General features: G+C 50.1%; 1 protein-coding gene across 2 annotated transcripts in view; it reads left to right on the forward strand.

Annotated features, from left to right (window-relative positions):
- plppr2a (phospholipid phosphatase related 2a) overlaps positions 1–12,792 on the forward strand; it is a 137,474-nt gene that overhangs the window by 94,094 nt on the left and 30,588 nt on the right. The window contains exons 1-2 of one of the 2 annotated variants that reach the window (XM_076988736.1): positions 7,214–7,489; positions 9,861–9,968. In XM_076988736.1, the coding sequence (XP_076844851.1) occupies positions 9,900–9,968 (69 nt within the window). In that variant the 5' untranslated portion in view covers positions 7,214–7,489; positions 9,861–9,899. Of the gene's footprint in view, positions 1–7,213; positions 7,490–9,860; positions 9,969–12,792 lie in introns of those variants that run through there. The other variant, XM_076988737.1, reaches the window with a different exon arrangement.

Genomic DNA, 12,792 nt, shown 5'->3' on the forward strand with positions numbered 1-12,792 from the left:
GTCGTAACGCCTGTCGTAACGCCGCTGTCGTAACGCCGCTGTCGTAACACCGCCGTCGTAACACCGCCGTCGTAACACCGCCGTCGTAACACCGCCATCGTAACACCGCCATCGTAACACCGCCATCGTAACACCGCTGTCGAACTGTCATGGTGTGCCTGTGCATTTGGCTCGTTTGTTTTGTCCATTAACATCACTGTGTTCCAGAGCTCATATCTGTGTCCCACATGCCACACAGCATCACACACATCAGTGTTCGCTCAACCCTGGAGAACCTGGATAATGGTACAATAGTAGTACAAAGAACGGATGAATCGCATTTGACTGTAAATTGTCTGGCACCTTATACATGTAAACATGAACAGCTTTAGCAATTGTGGCTTTACTCTGAACTTATGTCTGAAGTAAGGCGCTTTTGTCATAACACTCCTGAGCAGAGAGGAGGAGCCATATGCCTAACAACCCTTACGGCCATGAGGGTTCCTCCACTGAATCTCCTACCATATGTTCAGCACATATGTCCCTCTCTGTCAGCGGCGTACAGGAGCAAATGACGTGTGTGTGGAATGTCTTGGAGCATTTCTGAACTATTGTTGGGGTTAAAGGGCAAATATCATTGGGAGAGGATTCAACATTGGTTTTTCTTCATTTTCCCTTAAATTTCCATTGATTTTCTCAGAGTAACTCAATCCCCTTATATTATATATATTATAATAATAAAGCGAAGAACACTAAAATAACACATCTGTGGACAGTCTGTGGTGCAACGTAGCGTTGGTGGATGATAGGGAACAGGCAGGCCAGTCCATACCATCAGTACCTTCAACATGAAGGAACTTCTGACACACTTCAGCCACATGAGGCCTAGCATTGTCATGCATCAGAAGGAACCCAGGGCCCACTGCACCTGCATATGGTCTCACAATGGGTCTGAGGATCTCATCCTGGTACCTAATGGCAGTCAGGGTATCTCTGGCTAACACATGGAGGTCTGTGTGGCTCTCCAAAGAAATGCCTCCCCACACCATTACTGACGCACTACCAAACAGGTCATGCTGGAGGATGTTGTAGGCAGCAGAACGTTCTCCACAGCGTCTCCAGACTCTGTCACGTCTCCAGGCTCTGTCACGTCTCCAGACTCTGTCATGTGTTCAGTGTGAACCTGCTCTCATCTGTGAAGAGCACAGGGTGCCAATGGCGAATCTAACAATCTTGGTGTTCTCTGGTAAATGCCATCTGCCCTGCATGATGTTGGACTGTAAGCACAAGCCCCACTTGTGGACGTCAGGCCCTCATACCACCCTCATGGAGTCTGTTTCTGTCAGTTTGAGCAGAAACATGGATATTAGTGGCCTGCTGGAGGTCATTTTGCAGGGCTCTGGCACTGCTCCTCCTGTTCCTCCTTACACAAAGGAGGAGGTAGTGGTCCTGCTGCTGGGTTGTTGCCCTCCTACGGCCCCCTCCATGTCTCCTGGTGTACTGGCCTGTCTCCTGGTATCTGCTCCATGCTCTGGACACTGTGCTGATAGACACAGCAACACTTCTTGCCACAGCTCACATTGATGTGCCATCCTGGATGAGCTGCACTACCTGAACAACTTCTGTGGGTCGTAGACACCCCATCATGCTACTTTTATGGTGAGAGAACTGACAAAATGCCAGTGACCAAAACATCAGCCAGAAAGGAGAGAGAAGGTCTGTGGTCTCCACCTGCAGAACCTCCTTTATAGGGGGGGTCTTAGTCATTGCCTCTCATTTCTACCTGTTGTCTGTTCCATTTGCACAACAGCAGGTGAAATTGATTCACAATTAGTGTTGCTTCCTAACTGAGCAGGTGGGTGTTGTTTAAGTGTTCCCTTTATTTTATATATACATATATTTTATATATACGCAAAGAAAGGAGTGGTATATGTAAAGTGGACAAAGAGTGAGACCTTTTGTTCTTCCCCTCTGTAATGACTGCAGTAGTACTGTGTACTTGTCTGCCCATATATAAGTGGACTACCGGCCTCTTTGACTATCATTTGACTATTCAGACTTTCACTGATACTAACTGTTACACTATTCTGTTAATAATGAGAATTCAGACAATCCTTCAAGTAGACTTACACTCCCAGCCTGTGAAAGTCATTGGTACAAATATTGAACATTTGGTGAAAGTGAATGAATGTGTGTGTGCAGGTGGATAACCTGTCCCTGCCAATTCTGTCTGGCCTGACCCTCGTAACCTTGCAGTGTCATGAATTTTAAGGAGATACAGCCCGCATAAATTTGCATTTTATTAAACTAGTAGTCCACTCTCTCTCTCTGTTTATGCATAATTTCTCCATCTGGTATTCTGTGCAGAAAATAGCAAGCTTCATTTCCCTTGGGTGAGAAAGAGGGGGGAAAAGTGTAAGCTTTGCAATGAGAGGTTCTTCAAGATCTTTGGAAAAAACAAGCAGGCTATAATTAAATGAGTCGTTCTCTTTTGATTGAACATGGCAAGCAATCGACTCCCACCATAGCTACAACAAACTCCCACATAATGCAAACAGCTCTGATCAGGGTCCTTTCAGAGAGATGTGAGTGACAGTGGTCACGCGCTCCCTGCTAATCCAGCCTGCTGAAATGAGGCTGAATAATTGAGGATGTGTTGTAGTCATGAGAACTCGGTCAACATTTCTGTTTGCACCACAGTGTGCAGTGCCAGAAATGCTCAGACAGGTCAAAGGCACTGGCACGTTTTCTAGTTTTTTTTTTTTTTTTTTATGTGTTTTCAGATCAAAAAATTTGGCAAAAGCTTTTATTTTAGGCAGCAATTACACCATATGGATGTTGGTGCTGGTCTTAATTTCAAAAACTAGAAGCTGCTGAAAATGTTGCACTTTTGAGTCTATTTAGACATTACCTATACTTCATTATTCTTTGCTGTTCAGTTCAATAGGCACATTTATTCATGTGTAGAAAGAGCTGCAGGAATTGTGTCTCCCAGAGATAAAGGGCAAAAGAAGAGGAGGATCATTCCTCATGAACTTTCTTTGAAGCTTGGACTGTGTGTGTGTGTGTGTGTGTGTGTGGAAACAAAGCCATATTAATCATTTCTTTCATAGTGCAGAAGCTACCTGTCCCGTCTGCCATAGATTCATGTCAGAAATGAATGTGGTTTGAAAAGCTTTTCAGTCTCATTACGTCTGGAACAGTGAGTACTTAGCCATTACCTATAATGAATGAACGTCACCGAAATGAACGAATAGATAAACAGAGCCTCAGTGAGCATCACATTTTATGCAGAAACATAAAATGATGTTCTGACGTCAAATGCTGGCTGGGCGTATGTTTGCTGTTTGCATGCGTTTGTGTATTTACGCATATGAGTGTAAAATATTTATACGTTCGTTTTTTGTTGTTGTTGCATGTTGTATGATCCCAGGCAGAATTTCAGTTGTTTTCCGTACAACTTCGAAGTTTCATGCTCGGAGGATGCAAGGTTGCCGTAGTAACATAAATTCACATCCTACAGACCTTGCCTAAAACCCCCATCGTCCCCCTGTCTGTAGTGATCCTTCAGGAGGTCTAACGGACTGCAGGCAGAATGTATCTCAGGGGCTTTTGGTCTAATATGCTGTAGAGCGCTGCTGTCTAATAATACACACAGTCCTGCAATATGCAGCCCTCAGGACACAAGAACAGTGTACACACACCTGGGCGCCTCAGAGCACAGTTGCCATTTAAGGTACATGGAGAGGTTCAGCTGGGGCTGTGTGGTAAGATCTTTATATACTGTTTGCTATGTTCATCATATTACTTTCTGGTACCTCTTAGGAATTGAGATTTGTGCCTGTAGTGGTAAGATGGAAGTGTTTCCAGGCAGAAGAGGTGGTGGCAGCTAGCCTGTCTTCTCCATGTAGCTGCCACTGCTAATGGAGAAGTAACATGCACTGGAAGACCAATGGGGGTTGGGTGGTGTGTGTGTGTGTGTGTGTGTGTGTGTGTGTGTGTGTGTGTGTGTGTGTGTGTGTGGGGTGGGGGGGTATTCAGAGAAGGGATCTTTCTTTAACCTTTTCTCTGGATTTAATGATCTGTGATGGACATTATCATGCCAATAGCTTTGGCCATCATATAAAAGTATCACTTGGATATTAATCTGGATTACCTGGAATCCAGCAGCACCCTATGGAAGTGTAGGGTGTGTTACATGAAATTAAAATGACATTACATGAGTGCAAAATGACATTGTTGGAGCACTGCAGAGAGGAGTAGTGTTTTGCTACACGTTGTGTGCTGCTCCATGTAATGACTGACCTACCAAACCTGCCTGATCCTGATGGCACAGAGCAGATCGGTCCTAACCCGTTAGCACTTATGAAAATGCAGCCGGCCTGTTGGTCAATATCACGAGTTCAAATATAGCTTGTTAAATTGGGAGATATGTGCAGTTTTTGCATCCTCTGCCTTTCCTGAAACCAGGGCCGGCGCCACGGGGGGGCGAATGGGGGCGTCGCCCCCTCAGGCGAGGTGTCCCGCCCCCTCAATGTAAAAAATAAGACCCATTTATTTTACATTTTATTTTACGTTCGCCACACCCCCCCCCCCCCCAACCCCCCCGCCACCCCCCCCACCCCCACCCCCCGCTCAACAACTTACGTTCGCCCCCCCGAAATTTTCTGACGCCCCCTCACTGTATATGTTCTGGCCCCGGCCCTGCCTGAAACATTGCGTGTTTGCCATTAGACATAATCATTTGTCCCATTTGATGGACTAGAATTATCATCACTGAGAAACGTGACACACATTCTGAATATAGCATGCTTTCTTCATTTCTCACTGCCCTAGTCTGTTTCCCAATGGTAATTACTAGTGTACAAATTCACGATAATTCACGTCTGGGGTGTGGGGCGTCTCACACACACACACACACACGCATGCATGCACACACACACACACACCCCAGACCTGATCCTTGTTCTGACTGTTGAAAGCTGGCCAGAAACAGATCGATGCTGATATATCATTAACCCACATTCTCTGCAGCCCACGTGTTCATACCTGAATCCCCTGGGAAGGAGGTGGTGGGGGAGGGGTTGGAGTTAGGGAGCAGAAAAAGTGGGAGGAGTAGAGAGAGAGAGAGAGAGAGAGAGAGAAGGGAAAGAAAGAGGCGTGCCAGCTTTGAATACAAATGAGACCCTCGCATGCCCTGCCCTCAGCTTCTCACGCACTTGTGCATATCACACACACACACACACACGCACACACACACACACACACACACACACACTCCCCCTCCTCACTGCAGCTGGAGAAGATCAGCACAGACGGCCGACCCCCCCCCCCCCCCCCCTCATCCATCTCTGTCGGGACAGGGTGGTGGAGAGGAGACAGGGTGGTGGAGCAGAGACAGGGTGGTGGAGCAGAGACAGGGTGGTGGAGCAGAGACAGGGAGGTGGAGCGGAGACAGGGTGGTGGAGAGGAGACAGGGAGGTGGAGAGGAGACAGGGAGGTGGAGCAGAGACAGGGTGGTGGAGAGGAGACAGGGAGGTGGAGCAGAGACAGGGTGGTGGAGAGGAGACAGGGTGGTGGAGCAGAGACAGGGTGGTGGAGCAGAGACAGGGTGGTGGAGAGGAGACAGGGTGGTGGAGCAGAGACAGGGAGGTGGAGCGGAGACAGGGAGGTGGAGCAGAGACAGGGTGGTGGAGAGGAGACAGGGTGGTGGAGCGGAGACAGGGAGGTGGAGCAGAGACAGGGTGGTGGAGAGGAGACAGGGTGGTGGAGCGGAGACAGGGTGGTGGAGAGGAGACAGGGTGGTGGAGCAGAGACAGGGTGGTGGAGAGGAGACAGGGAGGTGGAGCAGAGACAGGGAGGTGGAGCGGAGACAGGGAGGTGGAGAGGAGACAGGGTGGTGGAGCAGAGACAGGGAGGTGGAGAGGAGACAGGGTGGTGGAGAGGAGACAGGGTGGTGGAGAGGAGACAGGGTGGTGGAGCAGAGACAGGGTGGTGGAGCAGAGACAGGGAGGTGGAGCGGAGACAGGGAGGTGGAGCAGAGACAGGGTGGTGGAGAGGAGACAGGGTGGTGGAGCGGAGACAGGGTGGTGGAGCAGAGACAGGGTGGTGGAGAGGAGACAGGGTGGTGGAGAGGAGACAGGGTGGTGGAGCAGAGACAGGGTGGTGGAGCAGAGACAGGGAGGTGGAGCAGAGACAGGGAGGTGGAGAGGAGACAGGGTGGTGGAGAGGAGACAGGGTGGTGGAGCGGAGACAGGGTGGTGGAGAGGAGACAGGGTGGTGGAGAGGAGACAGGGTGGTGGAGCAGAGACAGGGAGGTGGAGCGGAGACAGGGAGGTGGAGCGGAGACAGGGAGGTGGAGCAGAGACAGGGAGGTGGAGCAGAGACAGGGTGGTGGAGAGGAGACAGGGTGGTGGAGCGGAGACAGGGTGGTGGAGCAGAGACAGGGTGGTGGAGAGGAGACAGGGTGGTGGAGCGGAGACAGGGTGGTGGAGCGGAGACAGGGTGGTGGAGCGGAGACAGGGTGGTGGAGCAGAGACAGGGTGGTGGAGAGGAGACAGGGTGGTGGAGCGGAGACAGGGTGGTGGAGAGGAGACAGGGTGGTGGAGCAGAGACAGGGAGGTGGAGAGGAGACAGGGTGGTGGAGCAGAGACAGGGTGGTGGAGAGGAGACAGGGAGGTGGAGCAGAGACAGGGTGGTGGAGCGGAGACAGGGTGGTGGAGCGGAGACAGGGTGGTGGAGAGGAGACAGGGTGGTGGAGAGGAGACAGGGTGGTGGAGCGGAGACAGGGTGGTGGAGCGGAGACAGGGTGGTGGAGAGGAGACAGGGTGGTGGAGAGGAGACAGGGTGGTGGAGAGGAGACAGGGTGGTGGAGCAGAGACAGGGTGGTGGAGAGGAGACAGGGAGGTGGAGCAGAGACAGGGAGGTGGAGAGGAGACAGGGTGGTGGAGCAGAGACAGGGTGGTGGAGAGGAGACAGGGTGGTGGAGCGGAGACAGGGTGGTGGAGAGGAGACAGGGAGGTGGAGCAGAGACAGGGTGGTGGAGCAGAGACAGGGTGGTGGAGAGGAGACAGGGAGGTGGAGCAGAGACAGGGTGGTGGAGCAGAGACAGGGAGGTGGAGAGGAGACAGGGTGGTGGAGAGGAGACAGGGTGGTGGAGAGGAGACAGGGAGGTGGAGCGGAGACAGGGTGGTGTGTGACACACTCCAACGTGATGTGTGGCTACGTGGCGTGAGGTTAGGGAAGGGGGGAGCACACTCGTCCTTCTGCTGCGGGAGCCCCTGTCTGTCAGTAGCAGGTTGTGTGGGCAGAGGAGAGGAGGAGGGGAGAGAGAGAGTGAGAGTGAGAGAGAGAGAGAGAGAGAGAGAGAGAGAGAGAGAGAGAGAGAGGAGGAGACAAGCGAGTAAAGATTCAGTGTGAGAGCTGGAGTCGGTGCGGGAGCTGTGTGGTGAGACTCTTCTTCAACATGGCTACTGCATAGGAATCTCATCACATCATCAGGGTGCATGAGGTGAGGAGGCTGTGGATGTGTGTGTGTGTGTGTGTGTGTGTGTGTGTGTGTGTGTGTGTGTGTGTGTGTGTGTGTGTGTGTGTGTGTGTGTGTGTGTGTGTGTGTGTGTGTGTGCATGTATGTACTGCGCCATTCAGAATAGTAGCCAGTGGCTTTGTGGCCGTGTTGAATGAGTATAATGAAGACAATGCACCTTAATCTGCATGAATAATGTGAGTGTTTGTAAATGTGTGTTTGGTATTTTAAAATGGTATTTGCAGTAGGACGAGGAAAGGGTTAGAACGAGAGAAGGAAGGAGAGGGTATTCCCCAAACGCTAGTTCTAATTACCCTGCATGGCAAAATCCCATTAAGGGTTCTCTCTCTCTGTTATTTTCTCATTTTCTCTCTAAACCCCTATTAATAGCTGGGTTTGTCATGCTGAGGACCGGGGTGTGTAGCTGTATGTGTGTGTGTGTGTGTTGCTAGGGCTGGGAGTATGATAAATGTGATTTTTATTGTGCTATGGCAGACAACATTCTCTGATCAGAAGGCAGAAGCAACCCAGCAGGAGTCCTGCACAAACACGACCCCCAGTGCGGGACTCTGAACACCCCGAGCTGGCGGGAGCCTGGATCACTCTTTCACTTTGACAGAATGAGATGTATAAGTGTGGAGGGACAGAGTGCAGAGAGGAAGATTGTAAAGTACCTGTGGTAAAGGACGTGGTACATAGAGTCAGTCTGCATCTCTCTGTGTGCAGGAGAAAATACTAAGATTAATAGTGATGGTAGGGAGTGCTATGTAGAGGACTTGGATCAAGCAGTCTTCCTCTTGCTCACACCATCGCACTCACCCTCACCCTCACCATCACACTCACTTTCACCCTCACACTCACTTTCACCCTCACACTCACCATAACCCTCACACTCACTTTCACCCTCACACTCACCATAACCCTCACACTCACTTTCACCCTCACACTCACTTTCACCCTCACACTCACTTTCACCCTCACACTCACCATAACCCTCACACTCACCATAACCCTCACACTCACCATAACCCTCACACTCACTTTCACCCTCACACTCACTTTCACCCTCACACTCACCATAACCCTCACACTCACTTTCACCCTCACACTCACCATAACCCTCACTTTCACCCTCACCCTCACACTCATTTGTTTCGTTGTGGTACAGGATGATAATGCAGGTTTAGGGTTGTAGTTGTGGTTATGAATGAAAATGCAGATTCAATGCATCACTGGTCCCTTCAGATCAGATACCTATCTGGACACACACACACTCTCTCACACACACACACACACACACATATATACAATAAAGTTTAGTTGCATTGGTATTTGTCTAGTTTGGAAAAAAGATGCTACCCGAGTTTCTATTGCTGATATCAAACTGATATGAACTGATATGAACTGATATGAACTGCTCTTAGATTGCTCTCACCAAACCTCCAGTGAATTATGTCATGTGCTGACTTGTTTACATTTAGTGCTTATTTAATTATTTCTTCATTTTAGCTTGTTTCTTCAATTGCAATGCTCAGATATTCTTTGTGACCAGTCAGGACTACAAAGACCCTGCCTTTGAAGCAGCCTCCAGGTCATGACCCATGACCTCAGGAAAGGCAGCAGGGTGATATTATGATTCCCTTCTCTTCTTCTGTCATTTGGACCATCTTCTGCCCACATGTGCTCTTCTCCGTTTTTCTACACGGTGCTCTGACAGCTGCCACATACCCTCGCCACGCGTGTTCAACAGACACACGTCATTCAGCCTCGTGTGTTACTGACCACAGATCGACCACAAACTTTGCAGACTGGCAAAAGATTAGACTTCATGTTCATTCATGTACAATGTTAAAAAGGCAATGAAAGACAGTAAGGCTTTATGGTGTTTGAGGTTTGGCAGTGTGGTGTTTACAGTTTGCTAGAATTGTGTTTACAGTTTGTTAGTAAGGTGTTAGTTCCCTCAAACACTTCACTATATACCTGGATCACAGAATTAGGTGTGTAATTTTGTTCTAAAGCCGTGGAGGTGGTGAATAAGAGAATATTAGAGGCCTGTGTGTATGTAGTGATTTAGTGTGTTGCTGGGCAGTTCAGACCTGCACTGAGATCTATGAGAATTGTGTTGAGACACGTGCTGAGAGCTTTGAGACTTGTGCTGAGAGCTGTGAGCTGTACTGAGAGCTTTGTTGTGAGCTGTATTGAGACTTGTGTTGATACCTGTGCTGAGATCTGTGCTGAGAGCTGTGCTGAGATCTGTGCTGAGAGCTGTGCTGAGAGCTGTGCTGAGATCTGTGCTGAGATCTGTGCGGAGAGCTGTGGTGGTCTCAGGCTAAGCCATCTACTCTCTTTCTTGCAGGTATAAGAAGTAGAAGGGAACAAGGAAGACAGACCCAACATGGCGGTGGAGGAGAAGGCTGGTGTGAAGACCAGCACCTCCATCCTGCCCTGCTTCCTATTTGTGGAGGTAAGTAGACAGACGCTGGGCTGGCCTCTCCACCTCAGTGTGGGACAAAATGACACCAGGATGTTTCAGGGCCAGGCGTAAATTCTCACCCACAGGTGGCTTTAGGGGGAGATTGCATGGATCGTAATGGCCTCAGTAGTCTTTACTATATCCTTCTCAGAGGCAGCCTGCTCCTCACCTTTGCTGTTTCCACACGCAGCGTACTGTGAGCCTCAGCCGGTGTTCCTGTGTTATTATGGACTACACTGTAGGACCTTCTGTTGCATCTTTAATTACGCTGTCAATCTTATCTGAAATTATGCAGGAAGAGATCATGAGTCTGTTAGCAGAAAGAGGCAAAATATCCGTTCAACAAAAGACGCTGCTGGTGAGACTTGTGAGTCTGGTGGGACTGGTGAGTCTGGTGGGACTGGTGAGACTGGTGAGTCTGGTGGGACTGGTGAGACTGGTGAGTCTGGTGGGACTGGTGAGACTGGTGAGACTGGTGTGACTGGTGGGACTGGTGAGTCTGGTGGGACTGGTGAGACTGGTGAGTCTGGTGGGATTGATGAGACTGGTGAGACTGGTGAGACTGGTGGGACTGGTGTGACTGGTGTGACTGGTGAGACTGGTGGGATTGGTGAGTCTGGTGGGACTGGTGAGTCTGGTGAGACTGGTGGGACTGGTGAGTCTGGTGGGACTGGTGAGACTGGTGGGACTGGTGAGTCTGGTGGGACCCTCAGAACCTCTGGACATGGAGGACCCAATGCACGCTGAATCCCAGTGTCTCATTGTTACACTTCCAGGGGATTTGTAGTTGTCGCGCTGATGAATAATCACTGTACACAACCAGTAATCAAAGGCCTTATAATGAGGTTTGGAGGCCCTGTGAAACACAATTAGAGATGCTGTGTTATTACACAGTAAAGTCAAAGTGTTCATTAAACATTGCGGGGGAGTTAGCCTGACTGAATATGGCACCATTTATTTACTTAACAGGCAATGCAGAGCTGCTTACGCCATTCCTGTGAATGTTATCTTGGCTTCAAAATGTGCAGCCAAGTGTAGCCAGAACGCTGGCAAAGGTTTCAGTTCAGTGCGGTGTTGCCCCTCACTCTGGGGTGGAGGAGGTGTTGGTGCATGTAGCTGCTGGAGTGTGAGGGGCAGCGTGACTGAGATCCAGTGTGAGGGGCAGCGTGACAGAGATCCAGTGTGAGGGGCCGCGTGACTGGGATCCAGTGTGAGGGGCAGCGTGACAGAGATCCAGTGTGAGGGGCAGCGTGACTGAGATCCAGTGTGAGGGGCCGCGTGACAGAGATCCAGTGTGAGGGGCCGCGTGACTGGGATCCAGTGTGAGGGGCAGCGTGACTGAGATCCAGTGTGAGGGGCCGCGTGACTGAGATCCAGTGTGAGGGGCCGCGTGACTGGGATCCAGTGTGAGGGGCAGCGTGACTGAGATCCAGTGTGAGGGGTAGCGTGACTGGGATCCAGTGTGAGGCGCCGCGTGACTGGGATCCAGTGTGAGGGGCCGCGTGACTGAGATCCAGTGTGAGGGGCCGCGTGACTGGGATCCAGTGTGAGGCGCCGCGTGACTGGGATCCAGTGTGAGGGGCAGCAGCAGCAAAGGCTGAGCCTCTGGGATCCAGCATGAGGGGCTGGTTCAGTGAGGGCTGAGAGGCTGGGAACCAGTGTGAACCAGTGTGATCCAGTGTGATCCAGTGTGCTCGTGCATGCACAAATGCAAAAACCAGCCGTTTCCAGACATGTAGCCTAGTGTTGATGCACATGGGATGTGAGTATTGGACAATCCTACAGGTGGCAGGGCTGAAACAGGCATAAAATCAATAGGTGCTACAGGCATAGTCAGAAATAGTCACCAAGCAGCTACGCAGAAAACCAGACCGGCAGGCCTAATGGCTCTCATGATGATGATGATGTACATTTACAGCATTTGGCAGACGCCCTTATCCAGAGCGACTTACATTTTTATACAAGTGAGCAATTGAGGGTTAAGGGCCTTGCTCAGGGGCACCTCAGTCATGGCCTCAGGTCTGGGAATCGAACCCACGACCCTCCGGTCACAAGACCAGTTCCCTAACCGCCAGGCCACGACTGCCCATGATAGCAAGGTTGTTTTTTTCTCTGAGGTAGCAGAAACCATGACAGGAGTCAAGTCTCAAAAGTCAAAACAACCCACTCTCATCTGATTGACACTACGTAGTAAGGTTAGCAGTGAAACAGGTCTAATGAAGCATTAGAACAGTAGCACTATAAACAAACTGTACAGCAGAGACCCCTGAAATACGCCTGTGTCAAACCTCCATTCAGTCGTGGGAGACTGAGTGCTTGTATGGGATGTATACGTGTGATTTATATGGGATGTATACGTGTGATTTATATGGGATGTATCATTCAAGTGGAAGTTCAGGAAGACGGTTTGGGTCAGGAGTGCATATCACAACATGTGGTATCATGTTGAAATGAGAACTCAGTATCAGTGAAGGTGAATGTGTGAAGTGGACCTCATGGGGCCAGTACACACTCTTCAGGTGCAGAATAATGAACTGATGAAAGGCTCTTTAACAACACGCTCAGATCTGTACATAAAGGTGCCTCCCTCCCATTCGCTCTCTCTCTTTCGCTCACACACACACACACACACACACACACACACACACACACACACACACACACACACACACACACACACACACACACTATCCCACCTCTGCCACCTCCATTGCTGTTACTATGGAGACAAATCAGCTGGATTTTTCATCGTCCTTCTGTTTGCTCAGTGTGTGTGTGTGTGTGTGTGTGTGTGTGTGTGTGTGTGTGTGTGTGT

This window comes from Brachyhypopomus gauderio, unplaced genomic scaffold, assembly GCF_052324685.1.
Source record: "Brachyhypopomus gauderio isolate BG-103 unplaced genomic scaffold, BGAUD_0.2 sc63, whole genome shotgun sequence".
NCBI classification, from domain to species: Eukaryota; Metazoa; Chordata; class Actinopteri; order Gymnotiformes; family Hypopomidae; genus Brachyhypopomus; species Brachyhypopomus gauderio.